General features: G+C 53.3%; 1 protein-coding gene across 2 annotated transcripts in view; it reads right to left on the bottom strand.

The window, feature by feature from the left end:
- KCNAB1 (potassium voltage-gated channel subfamily A member regulatory beta subunit 1) overlaps positions 1-18,583 on the bottom strand; it is a 33,838-nt gene extending 15,255 nt beyond the window's left edge. Inside the window, exons 1-2 of one of the 2 annotated variants that reach the window (XM_015872119.2) lie at positions 18,293-18,583; positions 1,056-1,099 (exon numbers count right to left, since the gene is read on the bottom strand). In XM_015872119.2, coding sequence (XP_015727605.1) covers positions 1,056-1,099; positions 18,293-18,525 — 277 coding nt within the window. In that variant the 5' untranslated portion in view covers positions 18,526-18,583. Of the gene's footprint in view, positions 1-1,055; positions 1,100-11,778; positions 12,398-18,292 lie in introns of those variants that run through there. The other variant, XM_015872120.2, reaches the window with a different exon arrangement.
- Positions 18,584-22,374: the final 3,791 nt, after the last annotated feature.

The raw sequence follows: 22,374 nt of genomic DNA on the forward strand, positions 1-22,374 counted from the left end.
TTGGGTACAACTTCAATTGGATTTGCATGCTGCAGGGGCTTAGGGAGACAAATGCATCTCCCAGGGAGCTGCGCAGGGAGCTCACAAAACAGCTGCCCATGTGGGTACTGGGGCAGACACTGACAGACCTGCTGCGAGAGGGGACTGAGCTGTGCCCTGGAAGAGATGCACATCACAGCAATGACTGCTGAACCCAAGGCTCCCTCCTCCCTTGCTCCCCAGCCCAGCACACTCTGGGCTACAGGAGCCCAGGAAAAGCATGAGAATACCACGGGGTCACTGCCCCATGGCACTGGCCCCACTCCTGCCCGGCTGCCAGCACCCAGCCCTGCAGCTGCGCTCCCAAGGGCTGATCTATAGGGACACGGCCCCACGTGCCTGCAATAAAAGAAAAGCTCTGCAAGGCATTTTTCTGCCACCACTTCCTCTCACACAACAACATTTGCTCTTGGTGAAACTGCAAGTGTGAAAGAAAACTCTACACCAGCTCGTAAGTCCTTTAAAAGCCTGGCATCTATTTTGGTCAGAAGAGCTCTTCTTGCCGGAATAGGGCTTATTTTTGTGACTTGTAATAGAGGGTGACTTGCATATCCCCCTCTATTTTAAAATCAACTCTCAAAACATCTTGAGAAAAAAAAATACATTTTAAAGCATTGCTCACGTGGGTGGTACAACTTCTGGTAAGGGAGCTGATGGGGCCAGGGACCCCACAGCTGCAGCGGGGTTGTGCATGTGGGCTACCCACAGGGCCAGCACACAGTCCTGCAGTGCTCACAGAGGCACTTCTGAATCGCAGAACCAATGGGAGAGACCTCTCAGGTCCCCCACCGCACCATACCACTGCCCACAGCCCGCAGTGCCTCAACTCCATGTTCATGAGCACCTCCAAGAATGGTGACCCACTGCTCCATGGGCAGCTGAGCCAAAGCCTGGCCACTCTTTGGAGAAAAAATATTTCCTAATATCCAACCCGACCCAGCACTGCTAGAATAGAGCCCTGTTCTTCCCAAGTAAAGATCTGTGCAGAAGCCATGGGGCTCTGGCCATGCACTCACCCAGACCGAGGCATGAAACGCGCAGTCCGGATTTCCCAAGGTTCCTAGGAAAAAAGAAATAAGACAGTGTTAGACCCAGCAGGGACACTGACAGGGTAAAGCAACTGGAGAATGCTGCTTTCCATAGGATGGTTTGAGTAGGAAGGGACCTCTAAATGCCCTCAGTCCCATCCCCTGCAGTACAGGGGCACCCACAGCTCCATCAGGTGCTTTCAGTGCTTCCCCTGACTGTGGCTGTCTGCTGGTCTGGGCACACACCCCTCCAGGCAACCTGAGTCAGTCCCTCAGCACCCTTATTGCAAAGAGCTTTTTCTTTGTATCCAGCCTAAATCTGCCCCTTTTGGTTTGAAGCGGTGTGTAGGAAGGTTGATAGCAGCACTTACACCCCCAGTACTGCTCCCTGTGTCAGAGTTCTCACCCAGCACAGCCACAAATTACAGCCCCATCTAACATAAAACTGTAACAAAAACCCCACTAATTACAGCCTCCTGCTTTAGCCTTCACATCACAGACAGATCTGTGCAACTCCTTGGTCAGCCCGAGGTGTAACAGGGGGCCACCTCCATACTTCCACTGCAGAGCTGTGTGAAGAATTGCTGCACTTTGTTTCTGCTCTCTGTGAATTACTAGAGCCCAAAGAAAGAACAGAACAGCCCTCCTGCCCTCCCACCCTCCCAAGAGCCAGCTCAGTGGTTGTCCTGCACCATTTGGGTGCTTTCATCTCCATGTGGCCCCCAACTGACATGGGCCAAACCCACTGCAGAGCACAGCCCCAAAGCGGGGACTGGCATTTAGATACTGGAGCAGCACCGCCTGCCCCAGGCTCACAGTGGGCTTGAAGCTGGCACCAGCTCCGCTTCTTTTGTCCTTTTGCATGAGAACACTGCTGGATCCCTACATAACAAATGGATGCAGACAGCACCAGCCATGCCAACCTACACACGACAGCTGCCCGTGCTCCCAAGCAGGGCTGTACTGCATCTGGCAGCTCACGGCAGCAGGGCTGTGGGTCACATCACCCCAGCAGAGGTGGTGTTTCCAGCACACATCTGCCTTTGGAAAATGCCTTTTACTGGTCGAGCTGCAGCCGGCTCCTTGCAGAGCCCTCTCTGCTAATGGATCTGGGCAGAAACACTGTGTTTGGCTTCCTAAACACTGTCCTTGCCATGTGCTTTGTGTGCACGTGGCCGGGGTGCAGGAAAAATTTATGTCTATTGGAAAGAGCCAATGCTGAAAATGCCAAATCCTTTTAGTGCAAATGGAACCCGGTGGCTGCTCAGCTTGCGAGAGGGCATCCAGCACACGGTACACAGATTAGGAATCCAGCTCTAATTGAATTTGCTTTATGTAGAAGCAGAGAAGGTCTCTGTGTATCCTCCATAAGGTTTGGCACCAAATGAGTGAGGTACGCAGAGCTCAGCAGGGCTGATGGACCACAGCTGCCCCAATGCCTTGTAACCCCCTCCTGGGCACGGCCCCTCCATGCTCCAGTTGGCTGGAAGGCCACACACAGAGCCACAGGGAGAGCAGAACCAACACCTGCCCAGGGCACCTTGCCTCCAGCACAGCCCTCGCATTGCTCAGCAGCACATGGCCAATGATTTGGGGACCACCCCGGGGCAGCTCAGTGCTTTCAGCAAAAAAAAAGCCTTCCAGAGCCGGCTCCTCTCAGCCCCTAAAAAAAGCCAAAGTAAAGCAGAAATACACGTACATATCAACTTGCATCTTGTAGCTTCCAAGTGTGCACATATGTGTAGACAAATCAGATGCGGCTACATTACCTGCACGTTTATCTATGCACATATATACATGCACACATACCTGGAAGCTGCAAAACCACCAACTGGAATCAGGGGTTTGTTTTCAAATAACCAAAGGGCAGAAGCTGCAGCAGTGCCTGGCAGTGCCCAGCCCCATGGCTTCCAGCAGGACCCCCAGCACCAGGCATTGCCCTGTGCAGAGCAGCAGAGCACACCCAGCCAGCAGGAACTGCCTGAACTTCTCATATCACAGTGCTGTGCCCTGGGACATTGATAAGAAAAGGCCTTCCCCGCACACAGGACAGGGACTGAGCACACAGCATGGCACAGGGATGGCACTCCCATACCTTCTGCCCCACACTGTGAGCTCGTGGCCTCGTGGCACTGCAATGGCTGCTGGGCTTGCGCTGATGCTGCTGAATCACAACCACAGGACATTGCATTTTGGGAGCCTGTGCTGCAGGTGGGAGATGCCATGAAACAGAGCACCTACAGCTCATGTCCATCCTTCACTCACATGCTCAGCTCTCCTTGCTTTTCCCACCTCTGCCATCCCACCTCTGCACTGTGCAGGATTGGAGCACCATCAGCAGGAGCTGAGATGCTTTCCACATCACATCTCTGGTTATAAAAAACAAAGCCTAAAGCCAAGCAACTTCAGTTCCAGAAAAAGAGAACTAAAACCTCCCCAAGAACCTCACCCTGCATGAACTGCACCAGTCCTACTGCAGAGCTGAAGATGTTGGGGAGCAGCACGAGGAGAGGGGGGACACAGCACCCAGCTCAGACCCCAAGTGCCACAGCTGCAGTAGCAGAGGGACATCCATCACTGCACCGCAGTCCATGCACTCATTATGAGAGAGGACACTCCAGGCTGAAGTATTTGTTAACATTTTTCCCTCCTAAACTTTGCAAGATTTATGTCCGAGCAGAGATAGAAAGATGCAGTCTTGCAAGATATGGTCAAGTTTATGGAGCCTGCAGGGGAAAAAAAAAGCAGGGATATTCAGTCACAATGCAATTGTGGTCAGCAGGATTCTGCATCAGTGAGCACCTGGCTCCTTGGAAAGACTCTGCAGCCCTTTAAACACACACAGAATTATGCACACCAAAGAGAATTTGGTTCCGGACCTGGCTGTGATGCTGAATAAGCAGAGCCTTTTACTTCCACAGAACTGGGGGTTTGATTTGCTTGTTGGGCATTTTGCTGCAAGCAAATCTATGAGCAGAACCATACAGATATTGGGTGGAGAGGTGCATCAGAACTAAAGAACGTGCAGGAGGAGCTCATGGTGTGGCTGAAGTTCACAACAACGACAGTGGCTTCCAACCACAGGGGATGATGGGTTCAGAAATGGGAAGTGGCAAAGAGGGGAAGCAATGCATTGCACAGGAAATGCAGAACAGGGTAATGAGAGGCACCGAAGATAAAGATTGACTGTAAGAATTCAGGGAGGGGGGGAAAAAAGAGGCTTATTTTCAGGAATCTCAGAACAAAGACTAAACCGTCCCCAGGGGATGCTGCTTTGTGATGTGGCACTGTAGGAAGATCAGATTACGTCTGAAATAAAAGTTAATTTTAGTTAAAAAGACAAGAAGGCTTAAAACCAAGATGAAAATTTGGCAACGAAAAGTGAGACTAATCACAGTGTGCTGCAGCTCCCTGAGGCCATTTAACTCCTTCTCCAGATGGGGATCTGAGGGGAGTGATGTCCGGTGGCACTGCTGGCTTCCTGCAGCCTCACAGGTTCCCCTATGCACAGGATGAAGGCATCCGCAGGGGTTGCAAAGCTTTCCTCCAGTTCTGTGTTTTCTTTTAACTTCTCCTTTACAACTTTCCCCTAATGAAGGTGCCTCTGTCAGCACCCACAGCTACTGCATCAGCTCGGGGTTGCCACCATCCGCCCTGCAGCACAGGTGCACACACAGCAGCACAGTGTGAGAGAGAGCTGATATCATGCGGTACCTTAGAAAATCCAGAGCAAACCCCACAGCAGGGAGAAAAGGGAAAAAGGAGTAGAAGGCGGCTGTGGGCAGTGATGGGTGCTGCAGCTCAGTGCTCTCCCCATTCCCAGGGCCTGGGGTTGCCTCAGCTGTTCCACAACACTTAGCCTGAGTGCTTTATCTTCTCAATTCCACTCCATTACTCTTTCAGGAAGGTCCTCTCTTTGCAGTAGCTGCACGCAAGCTCCTTCCCATCTCTAGTATAGACAGCTTGTTAAGTAACACTGTATCATTTCTTGCACAAGAAACATCCTCCCCTGCGATGCCCTGTCCCAGTTAACTCAGGGGTGCATGGGGCAGCCAATTATAAACCCTGCTCATTGAGGCTCCCCTTACCCAAGCTCACAAAAACCCTTTCAAGTGAAACCAGCCTGGTGTGAGGAGTGCTCAGCGCAGACCCCAGGCACAGCTCCTCTCTGTGCCCTGTGCTCAGCCAATGCCTCCCCCAGGTGTTTCATGGTCACTTTGAGTTTAATTATTTCCTCCAAAGAGGAAATGCTGACAGTGCACTCAGAGCTGAGCAGGACCAAAAGGAATACGTGATTTATTTCTGCTTTATGGGTTGGGGTGAGGGCCACAGCAGGACATAATGTGCCCGGCCACATCCCAGGGACACTCAGAGCTGATGATGTCCTTAATTAAAGGGAAAGGGGAGAAAGCGAGCCCAAGATGCAGCCCGTGCCATATGGCAAGAGTAGCGCTTGTCTCCTGTGGCACAGGGCAGAAAGCAATTGTAATTAACCATTTTTAATTAACTCTAGTGCAAGGGAATGTGTAGGAGAGCCTAGTGACAGCTGCAATGCTGGAGGCAGCAGTGCTGCAGGGAACAGCCCTGTGCTGAGCATCACTGCAAGCTGCATCACTGCAATCCCCGACTCTGAGCTTCCTAAGTCCTAGGCCCTTCTAGGCTTTCTGTACCCCCAGGGAAGGGAGAACACACCCAGTATCCTGCTGCAGACCTGATGTTCTCCACACCCTCGGCCCTGCTACAGACCCCCACGTACCTCTCTGGCAGCACCTGATGCATGGCCCATGGTTCTGTGCAGGGAGCATGGTCACACAACTAAAACCAACAGCCCTCCCAGCACTGATTTATGGCCTGTGCCTCCTGTGCTGCTTAATCAGCTAATTAGCCAACAGCTGCTGCCTGCTACAATGGTAGGACAAGCAATCAGGAACAAACACACCTGGTTATGCAGAAACACCTCACTGCTGCCCCACAAACAACCCCTGCCATCCCAGGTGCTGTGTGGTGCATTTTCAGCTGCCCCCATTGCAGGTGTCCCAGCCCAACCTGTGCAGGAGAGGCAGAAAAAGAAGAGTCAGACTTTGTGTCACCAAGTAAGGGCTGAGCTGCTGAGATCCTGCAGCTTTGCTTGTCTCTGCTTGGCTGAGTGAACACTGCTGAAGGCTTAGAGACCTCCAACAGTGCTGTGGAGGCATCAAGGTGAAGGTATCCAACCTGTCTGTCTGCCCACCCATCTATCTACCTGCCTATTCCTCCATATATCCAGCTATCCACCCATCTGTTCATCCACTGATCTACCCATAGAATCAAGGAATCACAGGATCATTAAGGTTGGACAGGACTATTAAGACCGCCAAGTTCAATTGTGAGCCCATCACCACCAAGCCTCGGAGCCATGTCCCATCTATTCACCCATCTCCCCATCTATCTCTTTATCCACCCGAGCACTTAACTATCTATCTATCAGAAATGAGACAGAGAAAAACATGTTGTTTTTCAAGAAAGAAGTTTTAAATAAAATCTATGCAATACCACACATGGTGACTAAAGCATTTCAGACTCCACACCCACAGAAGAATAATCAGGCTCAGAAGAGCTTCAATAACGCTGTTCCTCCCTTTCCACCCCCGGTTTCCTTGCCCTGTGTTGATGCCACTGCCCACAGCAGCTGACCTCCAGCAGTAACAAAGACCAAGGGGATGCATCCCACACAAGTCCCTGTGGCAGCTGGCCACCAGGACAAGGATCCCACATCCCCAGGGCTGCCTTGGGCTCCTCTGGCACCCTATCAGCCCACATCCCAACCCATAAGCAAAGCTGGGAAAGAAGGAGTAGGCTTTCCTGTGGATCATCTGCAGTTTGACTTATTGTTACCAAAACGCACAAAAATGCCACCATTCGTGAGGATTGCAGGGGGAAAACAACGTTGCTTAGAAACATCCCCATTATTGCTTTGGAACAGCTTCTTTTTGAACAGAAAATGAATAAAATATGCAATTTGCTCCCTGCAAACTGAAGCCGCTTCACATAGCAGCGAGGCCCAGCAAAGCTTCTGGGCTGAGCTCCCGCAGGAGCCTGGCAGCAGGGCAGTGACCCACAGCTTTTCCTCTGAGTGCAAACAGGAGGGAGGGAGAAGGGTGGGTGCAGAACTCTGCGCTGCTGGCACTGCTCAGCCACCGCCCCCAGAAGCCCAGCACCCAGCAGACTTTGCTGTGCTGCTCTTTCTGTTCTGAGCTGGTGACAGACTGCACACTTCGCACCGCTGGAGCATGACAGTCTGCTGATGGGTTTGCATGCAAAGTTTGCAGTACAAGTGCTGGCCCAGACCGTGGTGCTGGCCGGCTGCTCGCAGCATGCAGGGTGAAGCTGTGGCTCTGGGGCCCAGTGCAGTGCTGGAGCAAGGAGCTGCCCCCCAGAGCACTCCTGAGCAGCACAACCCCGTTGCTCATGGCTCTATCAGTAGTTGGCAGTGCAGGGCTGCAGGTGCTGGAGTGCAGCTGTGCTCTGTCCCTGGCTCTCTTCACACATTCCGAACCATTCCCACCATGCACACAGCCGCAGGCATAGAGGCAGCTGTCTGAGCTGAAATTGCCCGCAATTTTCTTGGCTGCATCCTTCAGAAAGTTGCCGATGATGCATTAAAATGCAGATCAGGGGAAGTGCATGGGCCACAGGCAAGTGCAGGGGCTGCAGCGAGCGCTGCTGCTGTCCCTCATGCACCCAAGTTCCCCATGCTCTGCGCTCCAGCTTTGCTCCCTGCAGCGTGGGAAGTACTGCATGCACAAAGGTGGAAGCTCAGCTCTCCAAAACCCCTGGAGCTCTGCAGGGCCCTACAGTGAGCACTGCACAGGGCCATGCATCCTCCCTGAGCACCGAGCACTGTCCCGTCCAACCCTTGGTGAATGTCTCACTTCTCTCACGCTGTAGCAATAGTCTGAAATACAAATATTCTGCTCGAAATTCCAACTGGACTCTGCCGAAATAGCCGTGCTAAAACAATACCTTAAAAATGCCTTAAACTGTGCACTTCACTGGCAATTAAGTTAGCAATGTTTCTACATCACATCCTTTCTTCCACCCATTTAAGCATTAGATTAATGTTGTCAAGCAGTGCTTAAATGGAAAAAAACCCATTGCAGGAACAACCCAGGAGTGGATGTGGCATCCATCCGTGCCAGCAGCCCAGCAGCTTGCAGCCTGCTGCCCTTCTGCTCACTGCCACCCACAGCTACATCACAGCACCGCTCCATGCTGCCTGTTATAGTCCCAGAGCTCATCGCCTCCCAGTGCCACTGTCCCATGGCACCAGTGCCAGCACCCCGTGCCAGCACTCCTCTCATGTACTGTCACACCCCATCCAGTGATGACAGTGGCAGACCCTGCACACAGTACTGAGGCACAGCTGCCACCCACAGGCTCCGCTTCAAAGCTTCACCTAAAACCCCTTTGTGCAGATGGAACCCGGAGGAGGAGAGGCGGCTCCTTTGGATCCATTAAATCCGCAGTCCTGGGGGCAAATGCATTGTGAATGTAAAGGCAAACCCTTCCTGTTCACTGGAGCGGTCTTACAGCAATAAAGTGAAGCTCAGGCCATGAGCCATAAAAACAATCCCGGAGAGCTATTGAAATAATATGTAACCTTGTGGCAGAATAATTGGGCTATTGCCTGACGGTGCTTAAAGCTACCCATAACTGCAGCAAAAGCCATGAATCCCTGAGCACACAAGGCAGCCATCTGCCTGACGCCCATAGCAGCAGGCAGGGGCAGGGAGGACCCGAGCCCCAAAACACCACGAGGAGATCCCTGCTCACTGCAGGGCACGGCAGCAAGGAGCTCACCCAACTCATGCACCACGCTCTTCCACTGCCTGGCATCTGCCCACAAGGCTTTGCCAATGCAGCGCTGGCATTCCTAACGCAATGCGTCTGTATGGGAAATCCATACCTCGCTGACAGCACTGCAACGTTCTCTTGCAGCCCATGGTGCGTGGAGAAGGAGTGGAGGAGGCAGTTTGGGGCCGTGGTGTGAGGGGAGGGTGCCCTGCAGCACTGTGCAGAGGGAACAATGGGACAGCAATGGGGTTTATCCTCACTGTGTGCACCAATTGTGTTTGCCACCGGAGACTGATCTGGGCAACAAAGTGGGATTTTCTGGCACCCTGTTTGTCATCCTTCCCTCACAGAGCTCGGGACTCTGGCACATGGCTCTGCCCCATGGCACAGAGCTGGGAGGGGAGGGGCAGGGAGGTGTCAGTCCCACACCCATCACAGCACCCACCTGTGCTTGGGCTTTGCTCCCAGGGCCAATACAGCAGATTGCAGCCCTGCAGCTACACCCCCTCCAGGCAAGGAGGAAGGATGCTGCACTCCCAGACAGGACCCAATGCACTCAGCCAGGCACACCCCATCCTGCCCCCATGGTGACGCAGCTGACACAAGTGGTGACACAGGGAAGCCCCGTCTGATGGTTCCATGGCACAGCCACACGTGGGCTCACAGCACATGGGCTCACGGCACGTGGCAGCTCGCTTCCTGAAGCTGTGCACTGCTTGCTTTGCGCTGTTTTGATGCCTGGGTGATGCCACAATTAGATGTGAAGGAAACGAAGTGAGATGGAGCAAATGAAATGTGCACATGGGAACACACCTGGATCCTAATATTTACAGACATTCCCAAAAGAATGCATTTATCCCAGCGAGCTTTGTATTGCATGTTCCAATCTGTTCTCTCATCTGGAGCAAAGCCAGAAATGAGCCTGGTGCCAGCTCTGCTCCCGTTGGCCCCAACACTCTCTCTGTCACCATCTCCCTGTACACAACGACAGCAAGGCAAGGATCACTCCCTGCATGGCCTGCCATCCACTGCACCAGGTTCCCTGCAATGCTGTGCCCCATGGCAATGCTCCATGGAAATGCCATAATGTGCTGCAGTAAGAAGATGCCATGCCCCAAGGCAATGCCCCATGGAGATGCTGTGCCCCAAGGCAATGTCCTATGGCAATGACACACATCCACTCCAACCACAGCATCCCCGTGCTCTGAGCAGGTACTCAGCAGTGCTGGAGTGCTGTATTTTTAGCATAAAACAAAAGGCATCCTAAGTAGCACGTCATTTCAGGCAGCACACATTGTAAAGCTTGTCAGCAGTGACATAATGCGAGCAGAAAATGAACTGGGAAGGACTTCAGCCTGAAATACAAGGGAGCTGAGGACTTTACAGCATTACTATTGCAGCTACTGGGGAAAGCCTTGGGCTTCTCCAGACACAGAATTTCCCTCGGATTGAGGAACCACAGAGGAACACTAAACATCAGCTCAGTCACTGCTGGAAAGCTTCTTCCCTAACTAGAGGTTACCTCTATCTGCCAGCAGCACCAGGGCTGAGCCGGGAGCTTTGTGCAGCTCTTCCTCACATTTCTCCCATGCTGCTTCTCTTGAGGGAGAAATCTCCTCTAGGTATGGAGAGATTTGGGAGCAGAACCAGGGATTAGTCACAAAGATAAAGCCTCAGCCCCGTCACAGCTGTGATGCTATTCCTGCTGCAGTCCCCAGGCTGCCCGCAGCCGGGAGCCGGTGGAGCCGTGCCAGCCACCAGCTGGAGGCAGAGCTCAGCCCTCGCTGGAGAAACCTTCCCCAGAACCGAACTCAGGATGAGTTATAGAGCCCCAACTCTGCGTAGCAGCAGAAGGTGCAGCCACATCATTTGTTGGTCACTGTGGGAGCCCCAGGAAATCAGCGTGTCAGGATAACTACTGACAATTAGCACATGGTCCGCAATACTAACGAGCAGAAGCTGTGACTTGGTAGCGGGTTACATCTGTAGTGCTCCGTGCTCGTGCATACAGCGGTGTAGGGCAGCAGGCACGGCCCCGGGAAGTCACGGGCCAAACCCACACTGCACAGCAAACAGCAGCGAGCATCCCACATGCTACGTGTCTGTGCACTCTGTGCTGCACACACCTGGTGCCGAGCAGCAGCCCAGCACAGGGCACAGTGTCAGCCCCACGGCCGGAGCTGCAGAGCCCTGAGCCTCACGGGCTCTGCTCAGTCAGGATCTGCCCCCCAGCAGCTGACGAGGGGACATCCCAACCAAAAATAGCAAAGTGACAAAGCCAGAAGAGCCCTCATTTTTCAGCTGGAGGTGTGGCAGAGAAGCCCATCAGCTGGAGCATCTCGGAACAAAGGAGCAGCCTTGTACCAGTTTTCATTTCTAGGCTATGAGCAATCTGCGCAAAACACACTGTAGAAATGCTTGTGATTTCCTTCTGCATTTCGCTCCCCTGCCCGGGCTGAAGTCTGTGAGCAGTCCCTGGGATGGAGTGGCACTGAGGACAGCTGCTTCCCTTCACTCCGTGCATGCTGCAAATGAACTTTTCCTGTCCAGCCTCCAGCGTGCTTTGCTAATTGATTCTGCTCATTAATACCAGTGTAAGTTATGTCAAGCACTTCATGGGAACCATCTTAATAGCAGTGCCATAAATTCACAAGTATCCCTTACAGCCCACACGGGTGTTCTTTGTACAGTATCACAAGCACACATGCTGGCAGAAGCCTTAGCACACAAATGCCGTTTGGTTATGCAGAGGTTTAAAGATCCCCTGAATCTCAGCAGCTCTGACACCAAAGGCATCCGGAGAGGAAATTCTATAGAGCTGCAAAGCAAAGAGCCATCATTACACACCGCAACCGAACAATGGGTGCCGCGACCGTACCTGTATTTCATGCCAGTTTGCTTGGCGGTGGATTCCTTGAGCGAGATGTGGTGCTGAGGGGTGAAGGTCCCCAGGCTGCGGGCGATAATCGCCACCGTCCGGAATTTGGCCCTGGCCGCGTTCACCACGTTGGGAGCAGCGGCGTTCTGCTTGCTGATGAGCCGCTCTTCCCCATTGCGACTCTTCAGGTTGTGCTCCGTGCAGGCGATGGACACCTGCATCGCGCCCCGCGGCCCAGGGGAGCCGGTGGCTGGGGCACGCCGCCGGGTAGAAGCCCCCAACCCAAGCCCGGCTCGCGGTCACGCCTCCCCCGGCGACGGCCTCGGTGGGTCGGGGAGCGGCATCCGCCTTTAGTCGGGCGCTCGGGGGAACATGGAGCTGTCCCCAGTGCTCGCAGGCTTCGCCGCCGCGTTACATCAGTGCGGGAGCGCCCCGAGCCCACCCGGGAGCCCGGAGCCCCCCCAGGACCGCTGCACCCCCGGGAGAGGAGCTGCCTTTTGTACGGGCACAAAGGCACCGGTGGAAGAAGCGGAGGGGAGAGCGGCGCTCGGAGCGGCTTGACGTTGAAAATGGGCTAATCATGGGGAAAAAAAGGAAAAAAAAAAAAGAAAGAAAGAAAGAGGGGGAGGGCGAGAACAAGCGCTGTGCTCCGGAGTGCCGCTGGGTTAACTCCTTCCTGCCCCACGCCTCCCGCACGGCGCAGCCAACATCCCCTGCTGGGAACGGACCCGTGGGTGTGGGGCGTGGAGGATGGGGGGCAGGGCTGGCTTTGGGGCGAGCATCTCAAAGCTGGGGAGCGGCTGACTGAGCTCACAGCCTGGGAGTCGCCATCTCGGACACAACCTTTGGCATCGAGTTACTGCAAAATCATCAATAAATGAATGCTGCCAATCTCAAATAAACACTGCTACACATCCAAAGGAGTGTGGCATTGAGGGTCACTGACACTGCTGCCCACACTGTGCTATGCAGAGGGACCCTAAGGTGAGAATCACAGAATCACAGGCTCATCAAGATTGAAAAGACCTCCAAGATCATTGAATGACTTGGGCTGGGAGGGACCTTAAAGTCTATTGAGTGCCAGCCCCTGGCCATGGGAAGGGCTGCCAACCACTAGAGCTGGGTTAGGATCCGCAAGCACACCACAACCCACCCCCCATGACCACTGCCAGCAGCCCTCAGAGCCACATCTCCACTGTTCTGACCCCCTCCAGGAAGTTGAGCCCACCGCTCCCTGGGCAGCTGTGACAGTGACCAATAACTCTTCCATAGAGGAAATTTCACTTAACATCCAACCTGAACCTCTCCTGGCAAGGCATGAGGCCATCACCCCTCCTCCTGTCACTGTTACCTGGGAGCAGAGGCCGACCCCTCTCACCACAGCTCTCAGGGAGTTGGAGAGAGCTGTGAGGTGTCCCCTCCATCTCCTCTTGTCCAGGCTGAGCCACCCCATTCCCTCAGCTGCACCCTGCAGGGCTTGTGCTCCAGACACCTCACAGCTCAGCAGTGACACAGGCCACAGTGCCATCAGTATTCTTGCCCACCTCAGCACACTGCTGGCTCATGTCAATCAGCATCCCCAGATCCTTTCCCACCATGCAGCTTTTCAGCCACTCAGCCCCAGAAGCAACAACTCCTGGCAAGGCTGCTCTTGGACTAAAGACTTAAAATGTGGGATACCTCTTTGATATAAAGTCATCAGCTTTAGTTTTAAAAAGCCTCAAAGCAGTGCCCTCTTCCCTGTCACAGCCCATGCCCGGGTAGCTCTGCACAGACCTGAAGTGTTGCACATTAACCAAGAAATTGATATGTTATGCTTTTAATCGTTATGCAAACACACTGAGCAGCCTAACACAGCTTTTAAAGCACAACCCGAATGTATCTGGGGCCTGAGGTGGGCTCTCAGGACGGCTGCTGCCAGAGCTCAGCTGGCTGCAGGAATCCATGGCTGTGCAGACCCAATCCAGGTCACCAATAACAATGCCATCTCAGCTGCTTTAAGCTCTTTAGCTGAAATCCTTCACTGCCAGGAGAAGGCAGTGACATAGAGATCAGCCCCAGCCCCACCAATGTCACATGAGCCCCTCGGCAAAGTTTCTTTGCTCATAGGCTCTTCAACAAGACAGCAAGTTATTTCCAGTTTAGCTATATTTTATTGAAGTTGTGCCTGTGTATCTATCATAGGGGGGGGAGGGGGGATGGAGAGCGACTCCTCGCTCATTATCACTCTGTGCTGCAGGCACTGAGCTTCTATTTCACAGCCCAAGCGATCCGTGTGCCACAGTGCCGTGCAGCACAGCTCTGTGCGACATTAAAGGGGAAATCGGAGCTGTTTTCCTGCTCGCTCCCAAGCAGCCTTTTCCATCTTCTTTCCCCTGGTTCCCCCCAGCTCTGCTTGGACAGCTCCTGCACTGCGCACAGCTCCAAAGCACCTTTGGAGAACTGTTCGGCCGCAGCAATGCTCTGCATAGAAGCAGAGCCAGCATCCAGCCCTGCTGCCCGGCACAGAGCAGCCCTTAAGCTCCTCACGCTGCTCTGCTCTGTGACCATCGCTGCTGCTACGTTTGCAGCTTTCTTTCCTCTGCTGGCAGGGAAAAGGCATCCTGTGAGCTCGGCTGCCCAAAGCCACGGGGCTTCCTGCTGCATGCAGGCTGCAAATCAGGCAGCACCACTGAGAAGAAAGCAGAAAGCAACAAAGAGGAGGAACCTGGCAGGGATTAATCTCAGAAAGCTCTGCAGGACAGACATTCCCCCACCACTGCCATGTAGGCACAGTCCTGTCCCAAGGCATGGCCACAGGAACTGCAGAGCCCACCCAACCTGTGTCCCATCTTGGAGCCAGCTGGGGCTCACTGCAAAGCCCACTGCCTCCATGGAGCCATCCCCACACACCACTGAAACCCCAGCGTTGGGGCTGCAGCAGGTAATGTGTCCTGAGCCCAGCAGGACACCCATGGTGAATTCTCACCACACATCCCAAGGGAAATTGTGCCTGGGAAGCTCTGGCTATGAACACGGCGTGTGCAGTTCTGCTCCATCTCAGGGCAGGAAACAACCAGGCTTCCTGCTGGGCTGCCTGCTGATGGAGAAGCTCCATTACATCTCCCTACATCACTCCTATGCAAGCATGGTGAGGTTGCAGGACAGAACTGGTCTGCTCCTATGGGGGTGTACCATGGCATCATCAACACCAAGGAGGGGAGATGGCAAATGCTGCCCAGCTGTGGCACAGGAACTCAAGCCCAAGCTTCACTTACCATTCCTTTGGGGTGTGAAGAAGCAATAGACAAACCAAAACTAGCATGAAAAGAGAGTATTTGGGGTTATTCTAATCAGAGCAGAGCAGGATGCCAGCTGGGTGCCCAGCTGCAGAAGCTGACCCTACAGAACAGACTTATACAGCTAAGTATCACTAAAGGGAAATAGTTGCCTATTCTCAGCCATCTCCCATCCTGGGCCCAGCCCAATGCTGACTGCAGCCCCCACTGCATCCAAGGGCAGGTCGGGGTTTCCTCCAGGATGAGCCCAGCAGGTGCTTGCACCTCTCTAGTTGGTGCTGTTGTGATGTGCTACAACACAGGCAGGGTGAGGAAGGGAGCGTGAGGCCAGCAGTGTGCACTGAGCCAGCGCTTCTCTGTTACACCACACACTGCACCGTGCAGACAACGCAGTCTTCCCAAGGTTCCTCGCACAGTGATTAATACATTTATTCCAAATGCAGCTCAGCCCAAGCTGTGTATTTCCAGCTTGTCTCTGCTTATTGAATAGTAAATTTAGGCAATTACGTACATTATTCTGCTATCCATACACGTCAAACACCGCCCGGCTGCAGTTTGTAACAGCTCATATCTCTAAATAAACTTATGTATAGAAATATGTTCTGAGGTGTGAGGCTGGGATGCTGAAGAGCAGCTTCCTGCATGGCAGTGGGTGGGGGACAGCACAGAGCACGGCTCCCCAGCACCAGCCCACAGGGCACCCCCTGCAGGAGCTGCAGCACTGGTGGAGCTGCACCTTCACATTCCACCCGCAGCAATTTTGCTTAAACCAACACTGTATAGTAAGCACTGCTGAAATATGCTCTTCCCAAAGAGAGATTTTCCCCGGCTTTCATGCTTCTCCTGCCATCCCACGAAGCAGGCAGAGGGAAACCACCCTACAGCCCTCGTGCTGTCTGACAGAGACGGAGCACTCCAACTGAGACCAAAGCTCTCCCAAAGGATCAGGGGCACCTGCTGCGGTCACTGCATGGAGCTGCTGCAGCACCGGGGTGACAGCACTCCAACCTCCCCCCACTGCCATGAAAATCCTTTGGGAAGAATATTTCCTTTTTCACCTGCAGAACACCTTACAAAGATACTTCACATTTTCGGGCCCTGACACCAAGGACAGCCCTCAAGGTGCTGCAGTGTCACCCAGCAAAGGGTGCAGGGCCTCCCTGCAGAGGACAGTGCCTGCACGGCTGCAGCTACCCAGGTCTTTCCAGAATGGGGACAGAGCCAAGCGACGATGAAACCATGCTCAGAAAATTCAGTAGAGCTTATCAGGCGTCAGCAGGCACTGGAGCCGCAGGAGGGAACCAAATCCCCTTTGCAGCCGTTGGCCCAAGCACCAGCAGCACAGCTCAGGGAGAAGCACAAAGTGTATTTCTATGGGGTGCAACATCCCCGCTCAGCTCCATCACTGCTGTGCTCCCCCAGCACGTAGCCCCCTGCAGCTGATGCCTGTAGGTTTAGGAACAATGCCTTTCGTCATGGACATTTGCCTGGCATCCGACTCCCCATCACATCCCCTCCATGCATCTCCCCAGGACATCACACGCTCTGCTCAGGAATCCAGGGCTGATAATTCACTGATAATGATTGAAGGCACACAGACTAGAATCGATAATGAGGAAACATCCCTGTGTGCAAATTGGGTCACAGAGCTGCATTCTGGGGTCTGAAAAGGGGCATTTAAAACACTGGGAGCTCTGCAAACAGCTCCCACTCCCTGCCAGTGCAGTGCTGGAGATGCCACGTGTTCTGGGAGCAGAAGCAGGTGGGCAAATGGCTTTGCTACCGATGATGGGAACAGATGTGCTTGCTCAGGGGAGCTCAGAGGCTTCGGAGTAGATTACTTCATAGGGAAGTATGTGTGCATGCACACGTGTGCAAGAGCATGGGTGTGCATTTGGGTGGCTTGCTGGGACAGGAGGCCCCTGCCCTGCTGTGCTGGGAGGAGGCCCCACACCGTGCACACTGGGGGTCCCCTGTCCACTGAGCTGCATGCAGCTGCTCTTTGCCCACCTCCATCCGTTCATGCATAAAGCTGTACAAAAATAATGTGAACAATAAGCAAAGAGAGGAAAAAGAAATCATTTGGAAGATGGCTGGGCATGGGAATACCTGCCTTGCATTGGAGAGCCATAGTTCAGAAAGAGAAATCACTTAACAGAAAGGACAGCTGGCGGTGAACAAAGGGCACAGCTGGGTGCAGCCACAGCATCGATCTGCACCAGGGTGGGGAAGATATCAATGTTGTGAGGTACGTCCCAGTGAGCAGAACACAGCTGTGCTCTGAAACCAGCAGCTCAGGCTGGGCGGCAGCAACCACGCTCCATCTGAGAGCAGTGCTGTTAGTGCCAGCAACAAAGCCATGCAACGCACGGCTGCTCTGCCTGTTGTTCTGTAACAGGCTGAACTAAGCTGCATTTGCTGCAGCAATGAAAGGGGAAGGAACTAATCGCCCTATAAACAAACCAGCTTATGAGCATTTAGGCAGTGTTTCTTATTAACAGTTCTTTTGTTTACTACAATTAATTAAATAGCTCTTCATTAAAAAGTTGGGGGGTGGGTGGGTGTTTTTTTATCTGTTGTCTGTAGATCAGACCTACAGCTATGGGAAGAAAGCTCTGGGAGGTGACTGAGCCATGTTGGGAAGGAGAAGTGCTCACACAGTGAGTCTTTGCCCAAAGCGGAACAGAAATCTACAGAAAATAGGCATCAGAAGCCCCCAGGTAACAACAAGAATCCCCACGGCATGTACCAGAAGTTCTACATGGCCCTGCAGAGCATTCCTTCTGCTGGGGATGGGCTGTGTGAGATGCAACATATCATGGCTGCTGCTGTCAGCTGTGAGAAATGCATGGAATCAGGAGTATGGATTTGCTGGAATCCATCATCTTCAGCAGAAATTAACTGTATTGTAGTGCTTTATTCCATCTTGTTAAAGGCTCTGATGGATGAAGAGCAGCCTGTAAGCCAAGCAGCCAAGGTGCATACAGGGTGACAGAGACAGAGCTGAGAGCAGAACCCCAGGCTTGGGGCAGCTCTGGCTGCCCAGGGTCCCATTCTGCCCGTCCCGAGCACCCCCAGGATTAAAGCCATCCCTGTGCACTTGCCATTGCTCAAGGCCATGCAAACTTCAAACCATGCAGAGAACAGCCACTACAGCATCCCCTGAGTCTTAGCAACCCACCTGCTCTAGGACACAGGGAGCTCAGTCAGCCTCACTGTGCAAACTCTGTCCATACCTGTACATCATCCCCGCCTGCGCCTGGATGCTCTCATGCAGTGACAGCCCGTGCACATGGAGGAACTTCTCCAGCTGCCTCCGCTCGTTGGCCCCACTGACTCTTCCTGCCCCAGCTGTGGGGTGGTCTCTGGGGGCTGTGCTCGGCTTTTTGCCCCGCAGCACTTCACTGGCTTTCTGCAGAGCCGGTTTGTGGGGTGGGATGCCAGCACAGGAAGGCTTGTACAAGTGCATGGCCCCACACCGTGCAGCAGCACTTTCCTTTGTGTTGTTGCAAGGGGAGCATTCCAAACCAAGTGGGCTCCGGCTGGGACAGCAGTGCCTTCTGTCAGCTGAAGCCTATAACAGGAAAGGGCTCTGAGGGGCGAGAGCTGCCAGTGGGAACGGAGTGCTGAATCTGTTTCCCAGGTCTTATATTTAGAGAACGGGAAATATTTGTTTGGGATTCAACCCAAGGCCAACAGACGTCAAAAAGAATATTCTCCTAGAGTTTATTTGAGGCCTGGGATGGAGAGATGAGTGCTGCAAGCATCTCCTACATGGCTCCTTCAAACCTGGTAGGCTTATCTGCTCCGGTGTAAACTGCCATAACCCAGGTTAAGTGCTCTGTAATCCCCCACTGCTACGTGCCAAAGGCCCAAGAGGATGCTGTTTGTGAGCACATGCAGGGGAATGAGGCAGCCAAAGCCCCACAGAGACAAATAACCCAAGCAGACAGAGGAAATACTGAGCTGTGTTGAGTGCTGCATTATCCTCTGACCCAACACAGAGGCTTTAAGGCTGGGATCCAAGGTCTCAGAGCCTGCAGCTGTTTCACTTAAGTGCACCCCATACAGAAACCTCCTGCATCCCCAGGAAAGAGAAACAGTGCAGGGCTTGGGGGCACCAGCAGACCTCCAGCACACCATGGCCAGGGCAGGCCCAGCAGTGCCTGGGTCTGGTGAGCAGCACAGGATGCAGGTTTCCCAGGCTCCTACATTTTAAACACCCAGCCCACCTCCCGGCTCTCCTCTCAATCCCAAATACATCTGAAATATCAGTTAAATAATCAAGTGATGGATATATCATGCACTCTGCTAATCCTTAAAGCTTTCAAAGCAGATAAACAAGGGCTGAGCTAAAAAAGAAAACATATTTTAAAAGATTATAATTCAATGTCACAGAGAGGAGTTGCGCATGGAAATGTGGGTTATCCATCCTCCCCACACTGCTATGCTGGGACATGTAAGAATCCACCCCATCCGAGCTCCTACACCAAATCTCTCCATTTTACATCCTGTCAGATCCAGCTCTCTGCTCATCTCTAAAGCAAGATGAACCAAAGGCAAAGAAATACTCCCACAAGCCCCTCTGCTGTTTTCAGACATTGGAGTTTCTCTGGTTTAGAGTCATAGGGGCCGGCACCGCTCAGTGTCATGAAAAATTCACCTATCCCAGAAGTTATCCCCATGCCCGTGGCTTTGTGGTGCCATAGAGCAGCCACCACCTGGTCTCAGTCTGTGGAGATGTTTGGGCTTCCTTTGTTGTGAGTGGTTTGACAGCTTCACACTGAATTGCTGCTTTCTCCACCTCTCGTGGTTATACACCACTTTCCTTTCATGTTCCCCTGTCACCCACACCACCCCACGCACCTGCAGCCACTTCTGACCCCAACCAGATGCAACCACAGACACCAGGGATGGGCCCAAATTATCACAGGTGGGTTTGGACGTGAAATCTGGGAGCTGAGAAGCAAAGCTGTGAAAAGGTCAGTGATTTCAGTTCACCATAGTCCAGGGATAACAAGACCCCAACAGTTGGAAATGGAAATCTGGAAACCACAGAGCCAAAATCCTTCTATTCTTATCATAGTTGACATAAGCGTTGCTATGGCTATCGCAGTTGTTATCAATATTGTTAGAGCTGCAGCTCTCATTGCCGATGTTTGTATGGCTGTTGCTGCCTTGAGCTCCCATCACTGCTGCTATCAGCAGTACCGCTGTCACGCCGCGGGCTGCCCTACCTGTGCGGCATCCCGGTGGTGTAGGCGACGGTGTGCTCGTGTGAGAGCTCACAGCCACGCAGGTACCAGCTCATCTCCAGCTCCCGCAGCAGTGCCAGGCGCCGTGCCCGCTGCTGTGCCGCCAGCTTTGCCCGTGCCTCCTTGGTGCCCTCGGTGCTGCCACGCGAGGCTCGCTCCCTGCTGCTCAGGGACAGCACCGATTGCTTCCGCAGCTTCAGCGCTTCCTCCGCGTTCTTGTTGCCCACGGTGCCCGTTCGTGCCGCCAGCATTGCCGCGTTCGGCCCCGAGCGCAGTTGCTGCCCTCAAATCATTTAAACTGATTTGTGGCACGCACCGTCCTCCCTCTATAACCCTCTGCCAGCTCAGAGCCGTAATTAGATACGTGGCCGCAGAGCTTAACCCGAAAGGGGAGCTGTGACCTCTGCATGGAAACATCTGTACGGCGTCCTGCAGGGGCTGAAAGGCACACCGCTGCGGGCCTGGGCTGCACAGCCCTGCGTGGTCCTCACCACAAAGCGGCCTCCATCCATGCAGCCGTGGCTGCCTTGCAGAGGAGAGCAAAGCTGGGGCTCTCACTAATTGGTTTGATTGTGGAGAGAGCAGTGCTTGAGGAAGATCTGGTCAAGAAGGGGTGCTTGAGCTGAACATGCTTCCTTCTGCCTTGAAATAAGGGGTTGTTGAACAAACCACACCAGGCATTCAGGAACATGGCCAGCCCTGTATTAGGAGAAAGAGGGAGGCCAAAAGCAATCTAAGGGCACTTAGGATGTTAAACATGGTGCAGTTCTACAATGCTATCCCACATGTCAATACATTTCATAGCACTTCCCAAAAAGGAGAAGGTTTCCAGGAGCCTCTGAGCCAGCCCTGAGCCACTCAGGCAGTCACACACTCCTTTCACCGATGTCGTTCAGGCTTCATAAAATTGTCCAAGTTCTAGGAGCTGCCTCCCAAAATCCAGCTCTGCTGACCCATCCCTGCAGACACCCATGGTCAGGGGATGGGGCTCTGAGCACCTGGTGGACTGTGGGCATCCCTGTGCACTGCTGGACTGACGGCCATCAGAGGTCCTTGCCAACTCAAACCATTCTGTGATTCTATAATAGATTCTATGAAAAGCAAATCAAAGTTCTGAAGCATTTGCATAACACACGGTGAGCTCACCAGCTTTTCGTGTTTACCACTCACCCAACCACAGCACCACGCAGTTGTTCCCAAACAAAGGCCTGGAGCAGGGATCAGTCACCGCACAGGTAACCACACTGAAGCACCTGCTGGCTATTTGTTCCTCCCTAACGGAGCATTGTTTGTCTCACAGCAGACCTGTGACAGTGCACGTCCCACCACGTGCCATGGGTCAGTAATGCCACTGGAGCTGCTTGCTTGCCCCATAAAACATGCAGCAGGATCACTTGCCTGCAAGCCAAGCTGCCCAGCTGCCATTAAACATTGATGGGCACTGGGAGCTGAGCTGGGTGAGCCCCCCCATGCCAGCATCACACAGTCACTCTGACACAGATTAACATCACTGGTGCTGTGTGCTCAGCACTGAGCTGCACGGGTGTGAGTCTGACATGGGCTGCAGCGTGGCAAGGTCCAGGCACTCAGTGAAACAAAGGGTCCCATTGCAAGTAGAAACAAGCAGTGTGCTGCTAGCCTGAAAGCAGAACGTCCTGCTATCAGCCCTTGTCCACCTGGCAGGTGCACGGCAGCAATTTTAAAGAGCTGCGAAGGCTGGAAAAGCCCTCCAAGATGTCCAACCCAGCACAGCCCACCTGCCCACATCCCTCAGTGCCACATCCCTGCAGCTCTTGAGCACCTCCTGGGATGGTGACCCCCCCCTCAGTGGGCGGCTGTGCCACTGCATCACCGCCCTTCCAGAGAATATTATTTTCCTAACACCCAACCTGCGTTTTCCTGTGGCTCAGACACCACTTTACTCAACCCCAGTACTTTTCAGATGTAAATAAGAGAATCGTTTCTAAAAGCCTCCAATAGGTGCTTTCTGCTCAGAAGAGCATTAGGTTTCCATGGTGAATTAATGCACTCCACACAGTTTGCATTTAGAAGTGTTTTCCTTT

Source organism: Coturnix japonica, chromosome 9, assembly GCF_001577835.2.
Source record: "Coturnix japonica isolate 7356 chromosome 9, Coturnix japonica 2.1, whole genome shotgun sequence".
Classification (NCBI taxonomy): domain Eukaryota; kingdom Metazoa; phylum Chordata; class Aves; order Galliformes; family Phasianidae; genus Coturnix; species Coturnix japonica.